The sequence below is a fragment of the Carettochelys insculpta genome, chromosome 6 (assembly GCF_033958435.1).
Source record: "Carettochelys insculpta isolate YL-2023 chromosome 6, ASM3395843v1, whole genome shotgun sequence".
Taxonomy (NCBI): Eukaryota; Metazoa; Chordata; order Testudines; family Carettochelyidae; genus Carettochelys; species Carettochelys insculpta.
The window spans coordinates 8,577,807-8,599,838 of NC_134142.1; the positions used below are offsets into that span (position 1 = coordinate 8,577,807).

The 22,032-nt window shown below is 54.8% G+C and overlaps 1 protein-coding gene across 1 annotated transcript in view; it reads right to left on the reverse strand.

Annotated features, from left to right (window-relative positions):
• The window catches only part of NID2 (nidogen 2), a 51,055-nt gene extending 30,086 nt beyond the window's left edge, over positions 1–20,969 (reverse strand). The window contains exons 1-6 of the mRNA XM_074996209.1: positions 20,628–20,969; positions 20,068–20,373; positions 6,055–6,287; positions 3,523–4,238; positions 670–819; positions 333–578 (exon numbers count right to left, since the gene is read on the reverse strand). Of these exons, the coding sequence (XP_074852310.1) occupies positions 333–578; positions 670–819; positions 3,523–4,238; positions 6,055–6,287; positions 20,068–20,373; positions 20,628–20,954 (1,978 nt within the window). The 5' untranslated portion in view covers positions 20,955–20,969. The remainder of the gene's footprint in view (positions 1–332; positions 579–669; positions 820–3,522; positions 4,239–6,054; positions 6,288–20,067; positions 20,374–20,627) is intronic.
• Positions 20,970–22,032: the final 1,063 nt, after the last annotated feature.

The following is a 22,032-nucleotide window of genomic DNA, read 5'->3' on the forward strand; positions in this document are numbered from 1 at the left end:
CAAAACAAAAAGCAGCCCTGTAGCACTTCACCTATATTACATTGTTTAGTCCTTGAAGTGCAACAGGACCGCTTTGTTGATCTCCAAAGGGGAGCTGCATCCGAGGCATTACCCAGCCTGGAATAGATCACGGGATCGTAGAATCATAAGACACTGGAACCAGAAGGGACCTCGATCGTCCAGCCCCCTGCTCTCACAGCAGGAGGAAACACCATGTAGACCACCCCATCTACCATCTCACTCCATATGAGTGCCCGAAGCCACAGGAGCAGCTCTTGGACATCAGGGCCTCAGCCCACACCCCGCGTGCAAACCTCCCACGCGCCACTTACCAGTGATACTAAAGCCGTTCTCGTAGCCCGGCTTTTCCAGAGCAAAGAGCCAACCGAAGAGCCCGCCGATGGGAGTCAGCGGCACCAGCGCCCGAGCTGCCGGCTGTGGGACGTGGCTGATGGCGGTGTAGGCTCTCCCATCGTTTCCAACGACGTAGGCGTGCAAGTCAACGCCGCCGAAACGGACGGGCGTTTGGCCGACCAGGAGATCGCCGCTGACTTTACCGTTGAGACGATGAGCGGCCCCTGGGAAGAGGATGAGACACCCGGGATGAGTCTCAAAGAACAAAGTCAAGGCCGGAAGCTCCAAAACCTGCAGGCGCCTCCCGCCATTTACCTTCTGGTAAGCAGTGACGGCCATTCCCATAGAATCTGCTCTGGCAGTGACAGCAGAAGCCGGTGGCATAGTCCGTGCAGAAGGCGTGCTGGGAGCACTGGCTGTGGTTCCGCTCGCAGGTCTCCTTGCTGGCGGTATTGTACGTGAACCCTACACCCAAAGCGTAGGTTAGCATGGAGGAAGGAACTGGGCCTTAGCACAGCCCCGGTAGCACAGCACTCTGCTACCAAAGCTGCAGAGAAACCTTCAGATCCGCACAGCAACCCGACAACATCTGCCATGTCCTTGTCTTTGCTTGGAGTGGCAGAACACCGCTGTCCCCTGCAGCTGGGTGAGATGCTGCAGCCCTACCCCAGACAAAGCCCCCACAGACTGCAAAGGGAGTTTTGCCTGCCGCAGGACTGCAGGATCAGGGCATGCATCAAACGAGTTTCCCACTGGCGGAGAGGGGAGCCCTGTTCCATGGGCGAACAAGACAACAGGAGCCTTATGGATGCCTGAGCAAGGGCCAGTGAGTCCCACTGTTCCCCAGCTCCATCCAGGTGCCAGGTATATAGCAGTGAAAAAAGCCATTCCAAGGGGAACTGCAACTGTCCAGAAAATCTGCAAACTCTGCTCCCCTGGAGGGTCTACAGACAGCCCGTGTCCCCCACCCATGGGGTGAGCTCCCCTCGGCCACTAGGGGCTGTGGGAATGATTACAGCCACGCTGAAGGGCACACGTGGGCAGATGTTCTTAGCCCCTGGCCTGCAGGAAGGGACAGTTCACCTATGCTGGGAGGTTTGAAGGGAAGTTTAGCACGAGCTCCAACTGAAGATCGATAGGGTTTTAGCACCTAACACTCCACCCCTCTGGCGCCGAGAGATGCAGTGGGCACAGCCTGCGCCCAGGGGAGCCCACCAACCTGCTCCATTCACAAGGGCGAAGCGGCTTAGGAGAGCGGGAGCTCTGTGAGAATGGCCGTAAAACAGCCAGAGTCGCTGAGCGTGGTGCAGCCCCAATTGGGGTGAGGTGTCCCTCCCCACCACCCGCGGGCATCAAACTTCAGGTGCGAACACAACGCCCTGCCTAGGCGCACTCACGCAAAGGCGCTGCCGTGGCTGGGCCTTTGCCTTGCTCAGGGCCCATTCTCAACATGAGGAGGGAGAGGCCTCAGCCTCGCCTCTCCCTTCTCATGTTAACAACATCTCTGTCTCCTGGCGCTCCAGGCTCCTCCTGCCCCAGGTGGTCCAGCCCAGCTCCCCACAGCTTGCTGCTCCTGCCTGCTGCCATCGGGCCAGACAAGCCCAAGGAGCCAGACAAGGACAGCCTTCCACTCAAAGCCTATCTCCCTTGGAGCTGGCTCGGCCGTCAGCAGCTCTTTCCAGCGTTCCCTCTAGCTTTTCCCACCCCTGAATGGCATGAAGCTTTCTTACGTGCGCCAGCGTGGAAGAGACATGCGACATGAAGGTGACGTGCGACACATCACCCTCCTATTGGTCCACATAAGGAAATCCACGTGGCAGGAGAGGTACCAAAGGATGCTGGCGAGCGGGAGGGGGCTCAGGGTTGGGATGCAGGAGTGTGAGGGCTGTGGCTGCAGGTGCTGGCTCTAGGGTGAAGTTGGGATTGAGGGGTCAGGCCCAGGACAGAGAACTCTCCCGGCTGCAGACCTGAGCCCCGTATGGTGCTTAATGCGGCTTAGGGGGACTTAGTTAATTAACTGTACCCACAATTTCCCCCTACCCACCGGCTGAAGGACCAGGCAATCTGACTCTGTTTCTACATCCTCAAAAAAACAAAAAAAACAAAGAGGCGCCATGTTAGTCCGTATTCTAACAAAACAAACCAGCAGTCACGTCGCACTTTAAAGACTCATAGAATCACAGAACAATAGAGCTGGAAGAGACCGAAAAAAGCCATTGAGTCCAGCCCCCTGCTCTAAGCAGGACCAAACCCATCAGATCAGCCCTGCAAAATAATTTATTAGGTGATGAGCTTTCATGGGACAGACCCACTTGGGAGACACTGGCTGGGACACTGATTTGGATCTGTCTCACGAAAGCTCATCACCTCATAAATTACTTGCTGGGTCTTTAAAGGGCGACGTGACTGCTGGTTTGTTTAAAAAAATAGGCTCAAAAACTCTGCTAATCTCACCACCTCCACCGGCTTTTGTGGCGTATGAACTAAAGCAGCAACAAGCTTAGCATTCACTCTCCTCTGGGTCCTCTAATTCCTGTAAGAGTCTCCGCAGTGCCCTGGCCATCAGGGGCCGAGGTGGCCCCCACCCCTTTGTTGCAGGGAGTTAGAAAATAAGACTTCCAAATATTAAAAGCATTTGTACAATCCAGCATGTGGGAAGTTACCCCCTGCAGTGGAGAAGTCTCTTGACCAAAGCCAAAGTAGGATCAGAGCATGACCTGTCCCAGAATAAGGCAGCCCCTGATACCATATTCCATATGATCTGTACCTCCCCACTCACGACCTTACACCAAATCCCCCTTCCCCTGAGGTTGCTGACCTCCCACTCTAGTGACGGGAAGCTGGTCTGGGGTCACTTTGATTTCTGGTCACACTGCTGGGCACTTAGCTCCGGAAGATCATTTATTATCCCGTGGATATGAGAGCCCAGGTTCTGCAGGATGTCACCCAATTAAAGCACCCCATCCTCAGCTGGTGGGAATCCACTCTGGTCCCCGGACTTCAGTGGAAGTCACCTCTTAAGTCCAGCTGGTTTCAGTGCATGGTCTGGCTTGGTGGCGCTTAACTGCACTCATTTCCTAGCTTCTTCTGGGCGAAGATCATTTTAAACATTGTTAGCGACAAAGAAACCCAGCAGCTAGAACTACGTTACGGCTGACAGCCACTTACCTTCTGGGTTAAAGCTGCCATCTTCATCCACACCGACCACCTGCCTCCCACGATGGGGGGGCGGGGAGTTTTTTGGGTAGCTCCGCAGCACGACCTCCCCTTCCGGGTAGGCTGGAAAGATGTCCACTTCAGGAGTGACAGTGCCACCATCTGGGTAGGACCAGGCCTTGTCCTTTTTGGGGCCCGCAGGTAGCCCCTCGGTCGTCAGCTCCAGCAGGCTGTTGCTGGTCTCTGGTGAGGATAAGCTTCTGAACCCTGTTTCCTGAGAGGATTCCGCTTCGCCTTGCAAAGCAGGAGGCTCCTGAGATGACCCTTCCTGCCTCCCAGGAGAGGACGGGAGAGATTTCACTTCAGGAAAGGCCGGGTGATGGCTGGGTACCAGAGATGGCAATGTGGATTCCAGCTCCAAACCCAACCTAGCGCCAGAGTGCCTCGGCTCACTGTACAAATCAGGCACCGGCTCGGTCAGGTACTCAATGTCCTCGTCTTCATTCTCGTCATAAAAGATCTCGGCATAGTCTATGTTCTCCTCAGGGTAGTCAGCATCCAAGATGTTCTGCTCCAAGGCCGTGCCACCGAGCGTGCTCTCCAGAGGTTCCTGGGAATGGTCTTCCAAAGGCTTTTCGCCAACTCTAGCCGGCACAACATTGTCCAGCAGGGAGCTGCTGCTGCCAATGTGGAAGGCCCATATGCCAGGAATCCCCACGTTGCTTGTTCTAGGTACAAATTACAAACACGGACACGTGTCTACTATTGATAGATGCTGAAAAAATCACAATGTCCCATGCAGCATCTCCTGCTCAGACCAAGTCTTCCACTGGGCTTGGTGGGAGATTTGCCCAAGAAAATACCGTAGAATTTGAACTACTGATTTAAAGGGTCAGAAGTGGCTCGGGATCTGGGGCACCTCAATTTCAAGAAAGTGCTAACTTCTCACCTTTTGAAAAGTGGGCCTCGTCAATAACCATACCTAGCCCTTGTCAACAGTAGAGCTCCCAGGGCTTTACAAAGGAGGTTACTATTGTTTATCCCCATTTTACAGATAGGAAAACTGAGGCACAGAGCAAGGCAGTGACTTGCCAAGGTTCATCCAATGGCCAAGTCAGGAATAGAAGTCAGGCCTCCCAAATGCGGCATTATATCCACTCAAGTGTCTCCTGTGAGGACCTCAGTTTGGACCTCCTTAAATTGAAATTACTCATCCCATTTGAAAATTTCCGCAGTGATCTTTCTGGCCCAGGAGAGGGTCAATATTTTACTATGTAAAGAGGAATCCTCCAGGATAAATTATTATAAAATCTTATTCTGTGGGTTTTCACAGCTGTTTTGTCATTCAGTTTCATCAGCTCCGCTCAGCCTGCTATTTGAGCTGTAAGAGGCCCGGATGCCTCGTGGGGGAAAAGGCTTCTTCAGAAACCACTGTGCTTTCACGTCCACATTTTTCTGCATTTCCGCCCCCAACCCCCTTCCCTTGTTTTTTATTTCTGGGGTCAGACATAAGCATGAAAGCAACTGGTACTTGATACCAGTGACAGCTGCCATTTCCCAAGTTCAACAGCTCCCGTGGTTTGGGTGAAATCCCCACTCTGTGCAGAGGACAAATACAAGGCCTATGTGACATTAAAACATCAGATAAGCCTGGCTCTGAACCAGGCTCCTGCCTCTGCGTCCATGGGTGAAGGTCAGTCCTACTAATGCCTGGTTGATGGCACCCTCCATGTTATAACCACGTCGGACATCCCTGAGTACAGGAATCGCCTCACTACAATAATAGGGTCACACGCGCCTCACCAGAAGCACTGAGGTGCATCGGTACGAACCCATGAAATCCTGGAGCCGCTGAAATTAGCGGCCAGTCTCCCCGACTTCAGTGGAATCAGGACCTCACCCGCCATGTGGGCCTGACCATTGTCAATTCACAACCCCTCCAGGCTGCTTGTTTTCACACTGTCCATGTCTTAGTCTCACCTACGAGGTCCTCCCAGCCAGCCAGCTGATGTACCTAATCTAGTGGCCCCCAAATTTCTTACCTCTCTCCCCAAGCCCTATCCATGCTCACTTCCCTGCAGAGCCAGGGCTGTGAGTGGGGCCACGGCTCTGGGAGAAGGGGAACATGGATGAGGTAAAGGGGCCTGAGGAGGGGGCCACACCTGGGCTGGGGCTGACAGTGGCGTCTCACCCAGGGCCTCAGCTGGCAGCCAGGGCTGCAGAGGTGAGTGGTGCTCCCTCCAGAGCCCATGGGTGGCCTCACCCCACTGCTTGGGGATCTCTCAGCTAGTCAACGCCTCCTTGTACCAACAGGGGTTCGGAAATGCTCAAATCAAGGCAGTGGGGTCGCTGCACGTTTCTGCCTACCAGGTTCCCAAAGCCCAAGGTGGCGTCCTGAGGGGATGTTCTCTCTGAGGTGCCCTCAGCATTTACCCTGACACGTTCATCCCCAAGCCTTTCAGCGGCACCTGGTTCTATCCACCAGACGAGCCACTTTAGACAGACCCGCCAGCCCACGCCAGCCCGTCCAGCCGCACCACTTACTGGTAGAGATTTTTCACAGCCTGTTCACTGCTGGTGACCGAGTAAAATGGCCCTTCTCTCTTCAGGTCAGCACTTTCACCTCTGCTGAAGCCCACTCTGGCAGGCAGCTCCAGGTGGACGTTGTAAGACTCTTTGGGACGCGTCCCAAAGAAGTGAAGGCCATCGATGGGATAAAGGAAAAGGGCGTAGGTGTCGGAGTCATCATAGGCTAGGACGGCCTGGAAGGTGTTTAGCTACAGGAGAAAACAACAGCGCAAATGGGTGGGAGACCATCAATGTGTTAACCAGAGAGGGCTGGATGTGTGAGCTAGTGGAGGGAAAGCCCTGGTACAAGGGGCACAAAACCGAGCTCTGCCACATGGGACTTGTGTTCTGGTGCAGTCAGTTTACGGCAGTTAGAATAAGGGAGCAGCAAAGGTGTGCGGTACTGTTAGGACGGTCTCTTGTGATGCAAACTTGTAAGGCAGGAGTAACACAGTTAGGGTTTCACAGCAGAGAATTTCTCTGGCAGCTTGGGATCCCGGGAAAACCTCAGCCAACGGTCGAGCCAGAAAATCTGTCAAGAGCAAATTTCTCCAATCCCCTTTCCCTGTTATGCCCAGTGTTAGAATTATTACAAACCCCCACATCTGTTTCACGCAGGAGAGAATGATTACAACCAGTGCCTTGGGAATCTAGGCAAGTAATTTACTGTCACAATCTTCCATGTATTGCGAAACGATCCGTAAGCCTGATATGTTCTGTGGGTTTAAAACAGGCAAAGGGGAAGGGGGACTTGTCCCCCATTACACACACACACACCCACACATGCGCGCGCACACACACACACACCCTGGCATTCAAGAGAAGAGAATGAGGGACAGGGAATTTAGCTGGCACTACAGCAAGTGTGCAGCCTGGGGCTTGTACCCTGAAGAGAGACCTCCTAGCAGATCACCGAACGGCCCTGTGAAGACACTGGGGCTGGGAGGTGTTCACAGAATTGCTGTTACAACCCCAGCACTGTGCGTGCCTTCCACTTCCCACGGGGTTTGTGTTTGACCGAATTCTTGCCTCGCCCAGGAAAGCGGCCAGAGACCTATAGCAGATGCAGAACCACAACCGTACCGAATCTTGTGTTTGTTACTCCATACAGGAGAGAGGTGGCTCTTTGGCTCAACGGGATGGGGTTTAAATCTGGTTTTTTGTGGAATTAGCAACAATGCTCTACCTCAAACAAGGAGAGAATGATCGGTTCACGCCATCAGGTTCCCATCAGGAGGAATTTCCATTCTTAGGAAATTCAGGCCTGTCACACTGCCCACCAGCCAGTGAGACCAGCAGACTCATCAGCTGTTCATAGATTAGTCCTCAGGCTCCAGACACCTTGCATGTGAAACAAATTTGCTGATCCCAGTCTCAGTCCCCAGGGAGAAATACAGCACAGCTGGCAAGCTCTGTGGCCAGAGCAACGGCAGGCTAGCCAGCCTGTGCTCTGGAACAGAGGTCATTCACCAGACTGCATGGGGACCGTGGCTTCCTCAGCCCTTTCTCCGGGGTCTGACGTTCAGACAGAAAAAAACCCACCCAAGACTTTGAAAGTCCTGCATGATTTGCTGGGTGGGGCTGGGGAACCTCAGTACACAGGCAGGGGGCTGCCTAGGACTCCGCAGTGAAACACGACATCCTGCCCGACCCCTCCTCTTAATGATGATGCCTCAAGCTTCTGTCCCACTGAGCTAGGGGCAAGGGACACTCTGAGTCAGGAAATACCCGGGAATTCTTCTGGAGCACCTGATGGATGCAGGAAGACACATTATTGTTATTAACGAGAGGCCAGAATCTGTTCCCATTTATACCTGGAGTATTGTGCATCATCAACTCACAGCCACGTAGGCCTGGTAGGGCTCTCAAGAGAGGGTGCCAGCCCCACATGCTGAGGCAGAGTTGAATATAGACTATCCCTGGCAGGCAGTTGTCCAACCCGACCTTAAAAACCTCCAAGGATGAGGATGCCACAACCTCCCTAAGTAGCCCGTTCCTGTGCTTAACTGTCCTTCAATCTTTCCTAATACTGAGCCTCAAGATTCCTTGCTGCAGATCAAACCACTTCTTGTCCTGCTCTAGATGGACATGGAGAACATCTGACCAACATTCTCTTTCCAACGAGCTTTGACATATTTGAGGACTGATATCACCCCCTCCCCCCGACCCAGCCTTCTCTTCTCTAGACTAAACAAGCCCAATTCTTTCCGCCTCTCCTCAGAGGTCAGGTTCCATAAACCTCCTTTCTTCTTTGTTGCTCTCCGCTGGACTCTCTCCAACTTGTTTGTGTCACTCTTAAAGCGGGTTGTCCAAAACAGGACACGGCGCTCTGGCTGAGACCTCACCAGCGCTGAGGAAAGCATAACAGTTAACTCTCCCGTCTGCCACACAATGCCGCTGAATTCATGAAGCCCCTCCAACCACACACCAGCACAACGCGAGATCAGAATCTGTTCCAAAGCCACGAGTGCCAGCTTGCGATCACTTCAGCCATGTCTACAGGAGCAGCGCTCCACCAGCTCACCAGACTCCCAGTGTGGACACAGTCACATTGCTTCGTATGGGTAAGTAAAACCACTGTACTGGCAGAAGGGCCATTCTGTGCCTAGAACGGCATCTGCCTTAGGGGTTTATGCTGGCACTGTTCTGTCGATCAGGGTCATGCCCCCAACACACACAGCTACTCCTGCAGAAGGCGGCAGTGTAGACGTGGCCGTAGCTCTGGTCTAGACACAGGTTGTCTGTCATTATTGATGTGAACTTTTTCCCTGATATACTTCCAACAGCACATATAGATATAACTACACCAGTGCTGCTACTCTGTGTGTGCGTGTGCGTGCGCGTGCGTGCATGCAGACGAAGCCCAGTGCGCTAGATAGAAAGTGGCTAACCCCTCAGAAGGTGACGCCATACACCACAGGTTTCTCTGGAGCAGAGGTACCTTGTAACCAACACTGGGCCAGATCCTTGGCCGACATAAATGGCATCGGTCCAGGGAAGCTGGTTGATCCATGTTGATTTACACCAGCGTAGTCTAAAAAGTAGTCATAAGCTGGAATTTTTAGAGTGATCAAGGAGCGGCACCCTTTAGTGAAGCATGTGGGGTGCCCTGGTGAGAGAAGACAGTGCTACTGGCCCCATTTTACACTTGGGAAACTGAGGCACAGGGTAGCTTAAATGACTTGCCCAATGTCAGACGGGAATGCCGTGGCTCAGGCAGGAGCCGAGCCCAGAATCCAGTTCCAACATGCTATCGTCACAAAACAGGACCCGAGCGCCACAGACGTGCTGGTGCCAGGCTGGCTGAATTCAGCACTGGAGGAGCCATCAGCCCCAAAACAAGCACTGCATTGTGACGCCAGCCGAAGACATTCATCCACTTCAACGCAGTCCTAAAGGGATTCTGCTTCCCTTCCTGCCTCCCCACAGCCAGCGCAGGCAGACCTCCCAGTGAGTTATTACCGGGATAGCCTGTTCCCCACCACAGTCCCCTGTAATGTGACTCTTCCACCATTTTAATCCACTTCATCTTCCTGACTCTTAACCCAAGCGCCTCTTTTCCCCAACACACAGGAAAGCTCCCCCACAACAGCTGATTTTTTTCCTTCCCAGCTAGCAGCCTGTTATCCTGCACTAGCCCTCCGCCGTCACCATCTCCCAGTCACTCTCTCCCAACCGAGGACCTGGGCCTGGCTTCCCAGCCAGCAACATGCTTGGAGCATGAAAGAGAAAACCCCATTGCTGGCCACATTCGGGACTCCGCTGCATCGCTAGCTCCGTGGATCGACACTGGTGGAGCTGAGCTCCGAATCTGACCCTCTAGTATCACTGGGGGACAGGACTAACGTTTGCTCCAATTATTTGCATCCATGTGCAGAATAAATTACGTTCACCGAGGGGTCTGCGGCCGTGCGCCACCAGTAGAACACAAGCTGGCGGCTGAGGGGGCTCTGCTAATCCGCTGGGCTGCATTAGAGTCCCTCCTGGTCAGCCGCCGAAGCGCTCAGCTTACAGAGAGCACTGGCCAGGACCTGCACAACGCAGCTGTTGCCATTCCCAAAGCGCGCTGCTACAAGGTGAGCCCTCTGAGAGGTCCGGACAATCTGGGGTGAAGTAATGGGAGCTCTGTCACGGCTCCGTCACAGGCAAAGCTGTCGCCCTGAAGCGCCTGCGCGTTACCTCAGAACGTCCTGCAAAGCATCAACGACAGGCAGGAGTTCGCAGCCACCCCTCAGAGGGCAACTCGGGCCAGCTCCTCTCCAAGGAGCTACCTGCAGGACGAAGTCACAGCCCTGCGAGGCTGGGCTCCTTCTGACCGCGGGCTCGTGCGTTGTGGCTTCATTCCGGCAGGCCACAGCCGTGTCTCTAGGCTGAAAGGAGCATTTGTGCTGCTTTCCAAGCCACCCCCAAACCCGACTCTCCTGCCCCTCACTCCAGTTTTCCATGGCCGTGAGCCCACTGCCACCCAGACAGTTATTCCGCTTTTGTGCCAGCTGGGGAAAACCATCAGTCCCCCAATTGCTACTAATGTGTCTTTTGAGTTTTGGGCTCACTGACCTAACGGGGCAGATTCTGGGCCCCACAATGCTCCAGCTGGAAAAGGGCAAAGGAATACAACTTGTACCTGTAAAAACTGGGATGCTCTGGTCTGGCAGGGCCAGAGTGCCCCAGGCTGGAGATGGTGGTAGCAGAGCCAGCGTCAGGCAGCCTGGCCAGGGCCAGCATCCAGCTGCGTGGCTAGAGCCCCCGGCAGCAAGGCCAAGGCTGGAGAACACAGCTGCCGGCAGCAGGGCTGGAGCCAACAGCAGGAAGCTACAGCCTGTGGCAGTCAGGCAGGGCTGGCGGGGTGCGGAGGACAGTTGTGGATGGAATCAAGGCAGAGGTGGGCTAGGGAGGCCAGGAGCAGAGGGACCTCCCGTGGTCCAGCAAATCCCCTCATTCAGCTTCCAAGGCTGCCGGACCAGGGAGGTCCAGGCTATATTCGCTCTCACCCACTTTGTTGTCCTTCAGCCTGCAGGCTGCTCAGCCAGGGACCGTCTCCCACTAGGTGTACAAGCCACACCTCGCCTCACACTGACAGACCCTGGAGACAGGCATGACGCTGGCCCCTCTGGAGCTAATTACAACTGCATGAATTAAAAGCCATATGGCTCTTAGGCAAGGCTGCAGGAGACTCACTGACCTCTAGACGGTCCAGGTACCAAGTAGCACACACAGCTGGAATGGGTCACAGGTCTCCTCTAGCCAAGGGAGCGTGTCCCAACCTTCAGCCTTCTCAACGGATGCCTGGGACAAGCCCTGGCTTGTAAGGCTGCCAGCAGGTAGAATCGAACCTGCTCTTGAAATTAAGTCTAAGAGCTGCTCCTGCTAGTGAGGGGGGCCACAAGAATTTCCCTCCTTCATCTCAGTGGGCAGCTGTCAGACCCCACAGCCCGGCCCTGGCTCCCTTCCTGCACCTGGGCTCCTGCCCAGACCCTGCAACCAAGGCGCTCTCCCAGCACAGGGCAGCGCTGCAAACTGCACTCATGTCTCTCCAATCCGCAGAGGGCGCCAATGGAACCAGCGCAGTGCTCCGATTGGATGCGGAGGGAGCACATGACACTCAGGCAATCTGCACGCACCCAGGGCCGGAGTAGCTCTTCCGGGCGCCCAGGGCTATTAGGCTTGGGAGGTCCTAGACTCTGGGCATTTGGGGGGCAGCTGGAAGCTGCAGGCTGAAGTGCAGGAGGGAGCTCAGGACAGGCAGTTGGGTGGGAGTGTGGGGTCTGTACCGGTGTTAGGGTGCAGGAAGCAGGTCAGGATTGGAGTGTGTGGTCTGGATCCCCCCATCCCCTCCCTGGGTTCCTTCCCACACCTTAAGTGCCCAGCTTGGACTTAGGGACTTAAGAGCACAGGAGGGAGGCTCTGGGCTGGGGCAGGCAGTTGGGGTGTGGCGATCTGTCCTGGGGCTGCTCCAGTCTGGTGGCAGTGGGGTAAGCAGGTGGCTCAGCGCAGCCTGCACCGGACTGCGCTCTTCCGCAGGCACCGCCCCTCGGCAGCTCCAATTGGCTGTAGTTCCCAGCCAATGGGGGCTGCGGGGGCAGTGCCTACAGGCAAGGGCAGCGTTGAGACAGAGCTTCCCCTGGCATTGACAGCAACACAGCTCCAGTCTCCCCTCCCCTCCAGCCAGACGGGGCCAGATAACACGCTAGGACTTCAGTGCCTGCAGCCCAGGGCCCTGGGCTAAGGGGGCCTCTCAAAAAGATGTGGACGTTTGGCAGCCCGGAGATCTCTTGTGCCCCATTCCCCTGGGCTGCAGCCCTTTAAGTCCCTTCCTTAATCGGGCCACACAGAACCCCCTGGATCACAGTTCGCCCAGCACTGCTCTGCAGCATGAGCAAAGCTGACACAGCTCTTAGCCATGGCTGCACCAGACTTGTTAACTCTACATGGGCTGGGTGCTGCCGGCAGGGGGATAGAGCATCACAGCCGGCAGGTCGGGGTTATGCTAACAAAAGGGACCCTGATCTCACTGCAATACAGATACACCAGGAGAGGGAGCGAGCTGGGGGAGCGGGAGAAAGAAGGAATCCAAGTGAGGTTTTACAAGCCTTTACCGAGAGAGGATGGAAAATACAACCCTCATAGTGATCCAGTTTTAAGGGGGGGAGGAGGAGGAGGAGGTCATGGGAAGTGGTAGCCCCAAGTCCAGTAGCCTTTGGCCAGAGCCATAGGACGAGGCGGGGCATCTGCCCCTAACACCGTGCTTTGGGGGACCCTCACCTGCCACCCCAACCATCTTCTGAACGGGGGGTGGGGGCGGGTCTTACCTGGAGCCAAGGGCCAGGCACTGTGGCAGAAGGATCACCTCCCCCCTGACCCCCAATCAGTGGGCAGCAGGAGCTCGGCAGCCTGTGTGCTCTGCACAGCTCGCCTAGCCCGCTGCACCCAGCTTCTCCGCAGCGGTGGCCCCCGCTGCCGCAGGGCCAGGCCCCATAATCCCCTTTGCAGCATTGCTCGGGGAAGGGGACGGGCAGGGATGGAGCAGGGGTGAGGCTGGGAAAGGGGCAGGGCCTGCAGCAGGTAGAGGGATAAAACCCCAGCCCCCTCCACCCTCGGACCAGCCCTGCCTTTGGATTGCTTGACGCAGCTGCACAGACTGACAATAACGTCCACAACCGAAAAAGGGCCCCGGCTCCATTTCCTCACTTTTCCACAAGGCCGTCGGGGCCCTGCCACACAAAGGGGGTCTGTTGTGAAGGACGCACACCCACGCTCAGGGCCGCAGGCATTTAGGACTCTGCCCCAGTGGCAGCGGTTCAGCAACACGAACAAAGCGACACTGAGAAAGATCTCAAAGGCGGGGGGGGGCAGGGAGACCCCACTCTCTGCACAGCTGGGCAATGAGGCTGCATCAAATCCATCCTCAGGGTAATTTCACAGCAGTGCACAAGGGACGCCAGGACTTGACTCTGCCAACTAACTCCTCCGGGAACAAACCAGGATAATCCAACAAGAGCTCAGCTAAAGTTTGCCAGAGGCTTGGGGGAAATCAAGCAGATAAGAGCACAAAGGGCAGAGGCCGGAGAGCAGGAAAGGTCAGCTCAGAGCTTGTCACTGGGGCCATCTCAGAGGAGCTTAACACTTGACAGAAGTGTCACAGGGGGTAAACTTCCACCTCAGTGCAGCTTTCCAGAGCTCCAGCTCAGGGCAAGTCCCATTTAAACTCGTTCCACTGTGCAGGCTGCCAGAGCCCCGGCTGCTCACCCCCACTACTGCTCTTTTCAGTATTTGATCAAGGGCGTGCCAATGTATAAAACCCTGGGGAGAAACATCTGTGAAAGGCTGAAGCCCAAATGTCCCTAAACAAACTAAACAGAGGCACTGGCAAAGGTACACTGACACAGCGTTGCCAAATCTAGTAGGTTATCTCAAGTCTCCTTTGCCATGTGCTTTCAAGCCCCTGCTCTTGGAGTCATGTGATTATGCGAGAATCTTAACCTGCAAAATGGAAAGTTCCAACCCTTCTGGATGCAGAGCAAAGCTAGAAAATATGACCCGAAGATTCAAGGCAAATCAAACCCCCTATTTAATAAAAGCCTCATGGTTATTTTTTTTTTCTTTTTTCTTTTGAGCAGGTGGGTCAGATTTTTGGAACAATTGAGCTCGACAAAAGTGTCACTCCAGGACAGAGCTCTGCTGGGTACTCACAAGTAGCTGATATTTTAATTAGTTGATTGTATGATTGTTTTCCCTGGTGTATACAGCAGCTTCCTCTATCAAAATGAACACATTGTGCTTGCCTCCCATTCGGTACCACATTCGGAAGTCTTGAAAGTCCCGAAGTTCCTCCTTTTCTAGCTCCCTTTTCCCTAAAACTGCCATAAAAAGAGTCAGCACAAACCCCACCAGTGACCTGCACTTCCTAGGTCAGACCAACATCCTGCAACGGAGATGCACCGGCACGGCCCTAAAACACACATCTGGGCCAGGCGGCTCCAGTGACAGAGCAACCCTCCTAAGCGGCAGACTTTATAGGACACATTGAGCATAGGCCTGTGCACCTGATCCCCGCTCAGCACCGTGCAGGAGTTTTCTTCCAGTCAATCAGCCATGCTGCAGAAGACCCGGTGGGTTCACAGAGGAAGGCAGGGAATACCGGGAGTCGCAGATGCACTGCCAGGGGGAAAAAGGAACTTCTATGGCTTGAAAAGGAAGGGGGTAGCGGGGAGAGAGAGAGAGAGAGAATTTCTAAGGCACTTGGGGTCCAGGAGCAAAGAGGCCCCGGGCAGCGCTCTGGAGATCCCTCCGTCCCGAGACAGGCTGTCCTGCTTCCAAAGCCTGAGCGGAGGAAGCAGCCGCAGAACGCCATTCGTCGGGGAGCAGCCTGAGCCTACAGGCTATCTGGAGAGTAAAGGTCAAAGGAGACCTTGTTTTCTGGAGTCACCCGTGGCTGTTGTAACCTCTTAACGCTGCAGTGCAATTAAGTGTGGAAGAGTGATGTCATCTCACCACATTGAAATGCTGTGCCCAGGCCCACCAACGGGGAAGTTGGTCCCGAGCCCACAGCTCCGGGCCCCTTTGAACGACCGCAGCAGCTCCACTCCAGCTACACATGGCTGTGAAGGCAGGGTGGGTAGCACCACGGTTCAGGCAGTGCTGAGGGACAAATGCCCTAGGCCCCACCCCTTCCACCCTTGGCCCCACCCCTTCTGGGGCACAAAGCTAAGCCCTCTTCCACCTCGCCCGTCGCCCCCGAGGGTGATCAGCACCACTGCCTACTTCGCATTATCCCCACATCAAAATCAGGCTCTTCTATTCGCGCTCCCTTCATGTGAACCCAGGGGATGGCCAATGAAACAGAAAGGCAGCAGATTTAAAATTTAATTAGAGGGAATAGTTTTGTAAATGTGGGTGGGGGGAAACAAAGGGGGCAGTTACCCCTGGGCCTGGCTGGTTAACTTGTGGAACTCATTGCCACAAGGTACCACAGAGGTCCAGGTTTTAGCAGGATTCACAAGGATAGGGCATTCGTACAGACAACTGGATAATGAGACCGTTCAGAGTTACAGCAATAGGATATTTTTTTTAAAGTCTGGAGGGAAAACATGCAGCGTAGTCACAGCCAGGATATAAATGGTATACGTACATATAAATATTATAAATATAGGTCGTCCAGTGCCAGACGAGAGAATTTGCCAGAGCCCAGGAGGTCAATATTGTCCAGCAGCATTGTCAGCACTTCCGCTGCTCGCTGGGCTCTTAGACGACATTGAGGGGTAAATTACAGCTAAATAACAGCACAGAGCACTGAGAGCCAGGACTGGTGGCTGGAAACAAACTTTATGGAACTACAAGAAACTTGGCCAAACCCATGATACGTGGCCATCCAGCTAACTAAAATCATGCTGGATTACGGATGCTGGACTAGACCGTTCTGGATCAGAGAGGTTCATTTTGTAATAATATAAATCGTCATGCTTCAGGCTACAAACCAACAACTACCTGACAGGTCAGGAAGGATATTGCCTAGTGCCATTTACTCAGTAACTGCCCATCTCTGAAGCATGAGGTACTACTCACTATCAAAGACATGGCTGGAGCGTTAGCTGGGCCACTAATGTGACCTGGGAGGGTGACTCCTACATCCCTATCACACTGCAACGTGACGTTAGCATGACATCAGCAAGCTGCAGGCAGGCAGCTTGGAAGAGAAGTTCAATGGCAGTTTTCAGACAGTTTTTCTTTGTAACCCAAAAGAATTCCAAATTTAAAAATAAACACAAACACACTGGCTTTCAGGGTGCACAAAAGAGGTGCAGCTATTTAGGAGGGTGTTGACAATGGACAAAACTCAGAGCTCCCTAGCCACTCAGTAAGGAATCAGACAAGTAAAACACTATTCACCCTAGCGACAATATTGACCTTTATGGGCCAGGGCCATGCAATAACATGGGAACCAAAATGCTGTGAATCTGAAAGAGTTTCAGGCTGTTCATGAGGGTTATCGACTCATGCGCTGCGAAGCATGTGTCACTGCAGGAAGTTCTTGAGACCAGATCTAATCAGTGTCTCCGTCCCATCCCGCAAAATCACCCCACAGTGGAAATTCTGAAAGCAATTCCCCCACAGAAAAGTAGTTTGGAAAACAAACCCCAGAAAGGGGGAGGAGGAGCCCAAATTAGTAAGGAAACATTTGGAGCACTTGAAAAAAAAAAAAAAATCACAAAGGCTGGGCCAAACCTTCCTTGATAAACTCACATGCATCAGTCCCTCTAAACCAGTGTCAATTCAGAGCAACTGCATGGACACCACATTTGCAGGAGAACCAGTGCCAGATTTCGGCACCACCCTTCACTTATGGCATTAGCCAGAGCATGCTCGGTGCCTATTTGGTTGTGTCTGCGGCTGTACTTAAGCCCCTTCATTTTCAGTTTAAGCCAATTGTTTACAAAAAAAAAAAAAAAAAAAAAAAAAATCACAAGTTTTGCAAAAAAGTATTATTTTTTTTCCCAATTTTCAGGCTGCTTTTGTATCGTTCAAGTATATATCTATATAAACTTGTTTTATTAGAAAAATATAATGCATAGCATGATATAATATACTAATAATACATAAGTCTGTGCCTATATATGGAGCTGCCTGTTGAAGTAAGGCCACGTTTCAGTCTAGAAGATACACACAGAAAACAAACAGGCAAACATGCAAGTTCTGAAGTACATGTGCATCTGAACAGACTGGTGAATTTCACGCCCACCATGTATACGGTTCAAGCCATTAGGGGGTAACAACTTAAAGATCGGACACACAAAACTGCAGAGAAAATGAAAATCTGCCTGAGAATCCATTTCAGAGCACACACAAATACTCCAAAGTTCTTTTAAAAAAAAATTAGGAGAAAAGGGTGAAGTTGAGCATATGTGCTGCAAATGGTACGGCCCAGTTATTACACGTAAACATCTGTTGGCTAATAGTTGTTTGTCTACAAGAGTCAACTGTTTGTTCATAGGAAAAGTTTTATTTGGGAATTTGAGGTGAATTCTTTCCTTAATCTCAGAGGCAGCACTGCGTTTAAGTTCAGGGGCAAACCACCCTAAATTCTATTTGTCAAAGCACTGATCTACTCAACTTTCTTCCCCGTCCTTCTGTCCAACAAAATAAACTGCAATACGTACCCAGAAAAATTAAATAGCTTTTTCCCACTGATGTTCGCCTGCTTTTGCTGTAAATTCCCCAGTGTGATGGGATGTCTGCCTCGCACTGGCCCTCTGAGGGTTAAAACCAGTCTAGGGACGCTAAGTGGTAGACAGCCACAGGTGAGACCACAGCTAATTCAGCTGAGTGGTAGGCAGCCACAGCTGGGGCTGCAGATAATTGGGGCCCAGCATGGACTATATAAAGTGGGCTCATGGGTAGGAGGACAATAAGAGAAAGCAGATTCTTGCTCCAGTGCTGGAGTAGGAGGGACCTGGCTGGCAGGGAAGCAACAGAGGCCTCCTGAGACAGCAGTGCTGGGGAAAGTCAGGCAGAGCTGTGGGGCTCCGGCCTCACCCTACTCTCAGGCTGCAGCCCCTGAGACAAGGCCTGAGGGTACTAGGGCTGTGGGGAAGCAGCCAGGATAGGAGAAAGCAGGTCCTCCCCCTTGTCAAAGATGAGTGGCCGTTTCTGACTGGTTTGCCCCTGAGGTAAGGGGCTAGATGATACTGGCAGCGGATCTCTGAGACAAGATGGGTGGAGGGATCTGGGTTCCCTGGGGAGGACCACAGAGCATGAGGCACTGCCAGGGGGCTGTACCCTGAGGGAAGGGTACCAGGGTCAGGGAGGGATGCAGGTCCAAATGAGTGGTGGAGAACAAACAGGTCACACCAGTAAGCCAGCAGAGGGCACTCCAGGGGAGCTAACTCCCAAGGAGATGGTGCCAGGGCGGTCAGTCACCCTATGTTATGCCCAGGAAAAACTAAATCTGAGGGCCCTACCTATGGTACTGCAGCAAAGACCAGCTCTTGGCAGATATGGGGTGAATACTGTTACAGTCAGATTATAAACAGCCCATGATCTCCATCACTGGTGGTTGCAAGAGAAATTGTGACTCCCTTGTGAGCAACGATGACAAGAGCAGCCCAGTTGACTTCAGCGAGCCCCTTGTGCAAACAACTACTCATGACTAGGAGAGAGCAAGGGTCTCAATCCGTCCTTGAAGGTTTGGGGAATGGAATTCTAGCCTCGCCATGCAAGGTCCCTGCTGTGCTGCCATCAGCTGCTCAACTGCAGGTGCTTCAGCCTAACTGTGGTGCTTGGGCTGCCACCCGAAGTGCTCAGCTGATGCTCTGTGCAGGGTGAGTCTGTATCCCTCAGACACCTCAGCCTGGAGCCCCCTCCCTCAAGTCCTCGTTTTTGTCCCCACCCCAGATCTCATATACCCTCACCTCAGTCCAGAGCCCCTCTTATACCCCCAGCCCTTCATCCCTAGTCCCATGCCAGAGACTGCACCCCCAGCCAGAGCCCTTGATTCCCTCCTGCTCCCCCACCTCCTTGGTCAATGGGGAGAAACTCAGGAAGTGAGCGAGGCCAAGGGAGAGCAAGTAACAGAGGGAGGAGGGGTGGTGTGAGCAGGAGCAGGGGCCCAGGGCAAGCGGTGGCTTGCAGAATGGTCCGGGCAGCTGGTGGGGCAAGATTTTTGGTTTTGTGGGATTAGAAAGTTAGCAACCCTAGGGGTGAGGGCTAGAGACAGAATTCCACTTCATCCAGGGTTGAAAGCCACCTACTCTGCAGTGACGATTAAGGCTAAGTCACTGAAGTACCAATAGTCCTCCAATGCCCTTCCCACACCTCCCCCCAAAGGGGAGACTAGTTTTTCCGCACTCGACACAACCGACAGGAAAGAGTCCCAGAGCGCCCCAGCACAAAGAACCCTGGGATCTGCCCCCAGATGCACGGGGATGAGCATGGAAATGACAAGAACCCGGTAATGTAGGTAGGACTTTGCAGCGGGAAGGCTCATACCTGAGCAACGCTAACCCAGGTGCTCAGAGTCTGGTGCCGGTCACCTGGGATAACTGTGCAGTGAAGACATAACCTTAGTCTGCAGAATGGGTACAGATGCACCCTCCCCCCAAAACAGGAGCACAGGTAATATGTGCACGGCGCAGTGCTGACTGGAAACCATCTCAGGGGCAGGCTGACACCCCGGGGAAGGTGGAATTAAGATGTGCGATTCCAGCAACGTTAATTACGCCACTAAAGCCGACGTACCTTAATTGGGTCTTGCACGTCACCTCCACGAAGGGAGCTTGATTGGAGCCTGCGCTCCCATCAACTTCCCTTGCTCCTAACCGGGGGCAGAATTCCGCTGTTGACAGCCAGCCTGTGAATTTGATTTAGCGCATCCCCAGCGGGTGCGTGAATGAACTCGAACTCTGCACAACCGCCCACAGCAGGGTCCATCTTCCCCGTAGCGTAGCGTAGACACATCCGCAGGGGCCACACTGCTAGTGAGAACACCGGCCTTACCTTGCCCGAGGGCTCCGCGCTTCCAGGGACTTCCTCGTAGGCACCCACGTTCTCCCAGGTGGCAATGAAGGCCCGGGTGGGAGCGAAGGCAGCTGCCCCAGGAAACCCAGCGTGGACCAGGCGGGCGGCCTGGGCCAGCACCTCGGGGGACTCCTCCTCCCGGTAATAGATCTTCCCTCTCCCCCGGCTGGTGTCGATGTCGGACAGGAAGGGGGCGATGGCCGGGAAGTCGGTGGGGAAGTCGTCGTCCACGTACTGGGTCTCCCTGGGGAAATCCTGGGTGGAGATGAGCCCGTTGGTCCCCACCTGCAGGGGGCAGCAGAGGACATGGCAGCATCCACCCCGGCTGTGCCAGCAGGCGGCGGCGGGGGCGCGGAGAGCTCTGGTTCGGTGCCACCCCCCGCCCCGCTCTGCACCTCCCTCCCGCCCCGTCCAGCGGGGGCCGAGTTCCCGGGGGACAAAGCTCCCCCCTCCCCCCCGCGCTCGCCACCCACGTGTGCCCGGCCCAGCTGGCAGGCGCGGGGCGGGGCAGGCGGCTCGGAGCCCGGCCGCGCACTCACGTAGAGCTGCCCGAAGCGCGCCTCGTAGAAGCGCAGCGGCCGCCCCAGCGGCACCGCGGCCGAGCTCTCGTCGTCGCCGTCCGGCAGCAGCCGGTCGCCGCGGGGCGCGCCGTAGGGGAGCAGCTCCCGCCGGGGCAGCGCCGCCGCCCAGCCCAGCACCAGCAGCAGCCGCAGCGCGGCGAGTCCCCCGGCCGGCATGCTGGGGGCCGCGCGGGTCCCCTCCCGGGCGGCGGCGATCCCAGCGCCCGAGCCGCTTCCAGCGCCGCCGAGCCGAGCTGGCCGGGGCCCGGGGCGGGGCGGGGTCTCGCCTCTTCCCCGCGCCACCATTGGGCGCCCCCGGCCCGGCCCGCGGCCAATCACGCCCGGCCCGGCCAGGCCAGCTGCCCCGGGCAGCAGCTGCTGGGGGCCCGGCCGGCGCCCCCCACGTGTGGGGCCGCGGGGGGGGCCCGGCCGGGTGTATTATCACCCCTGCGTGCAGGAGACTGTGGGGTGGGACGGGCTGATTCCGCCCCTGCCCCCGCGGGAACCATCGGGCCTCCCTGCGGCGACTCCCCGGGAGGGTATTTAACTCCCTCCCCGGGGCGGGCGGCTGCAAGGCCGGGCAGGTCTCTGCCCCCGCTGAGGAAACGCCCGAGGCCTAGTGAGGAGGAGATTTTAGGCTGGGGCTGTGCAAACCTGCAGCTGAGCTGGTTGTCCTCCCCTAGGCCCCATCCCAGGCAGGAAAACCACTCCAGCCGCTGGGGACAGCCAGGAGTTGCATTTGCCAGGGGTTAGTGGTTCTGGGGGTGTCTGTTTCTAAGCCCCCCCCATAAAGGAGCCTGACTTGCCAAAGGAGGTCCTGGTGTCCTGGCTCTCCCAGACACAGGCCCCTAAGAGGAGGTTCATTGTGGGCCCAGAAGAAGGGAGGCAGCCAGTATCCCCAGCCACTTTTGGAAATCTTGAGCTGATTCTTTATCAGGCACGTGTGTGGTAAACCCGCTTCATCTTCATCGGCTCATCACCCTTTAGTGTTCACTCCACGTGCCCCTTTGGCCTGGCGCATTTGTATTACCTGTGCTTTGCAAGCACACACAGCCGTCCACTCGAACAGAGCAGAGCAGCACGCTCACGCCAGCTGGTGTGGCAGCTGGAGGGATTGGAGCAGAGAGCAAGTTTCCTTCTGGTTTCCCCCCTTCCTCCGGCCCTGGGAGGTGTGAACTCCCACCAATGCGCTTCCGAACTCTGGGACGACAGCTGTGAGCGAGGTGTGGTGGAGAGAGAAGGGAGAGGCACTTTGAAAGAACTTTTGATTGTGGGATTTAAGACCCCGAGACAAAAGACACTGCTTGGCAGAGGTGCTGGTTATTTCCAACAGCTAACACCCCATTCTTTGTTTGCTGGGCTTTAATTGTTCTAATAGTCCTGT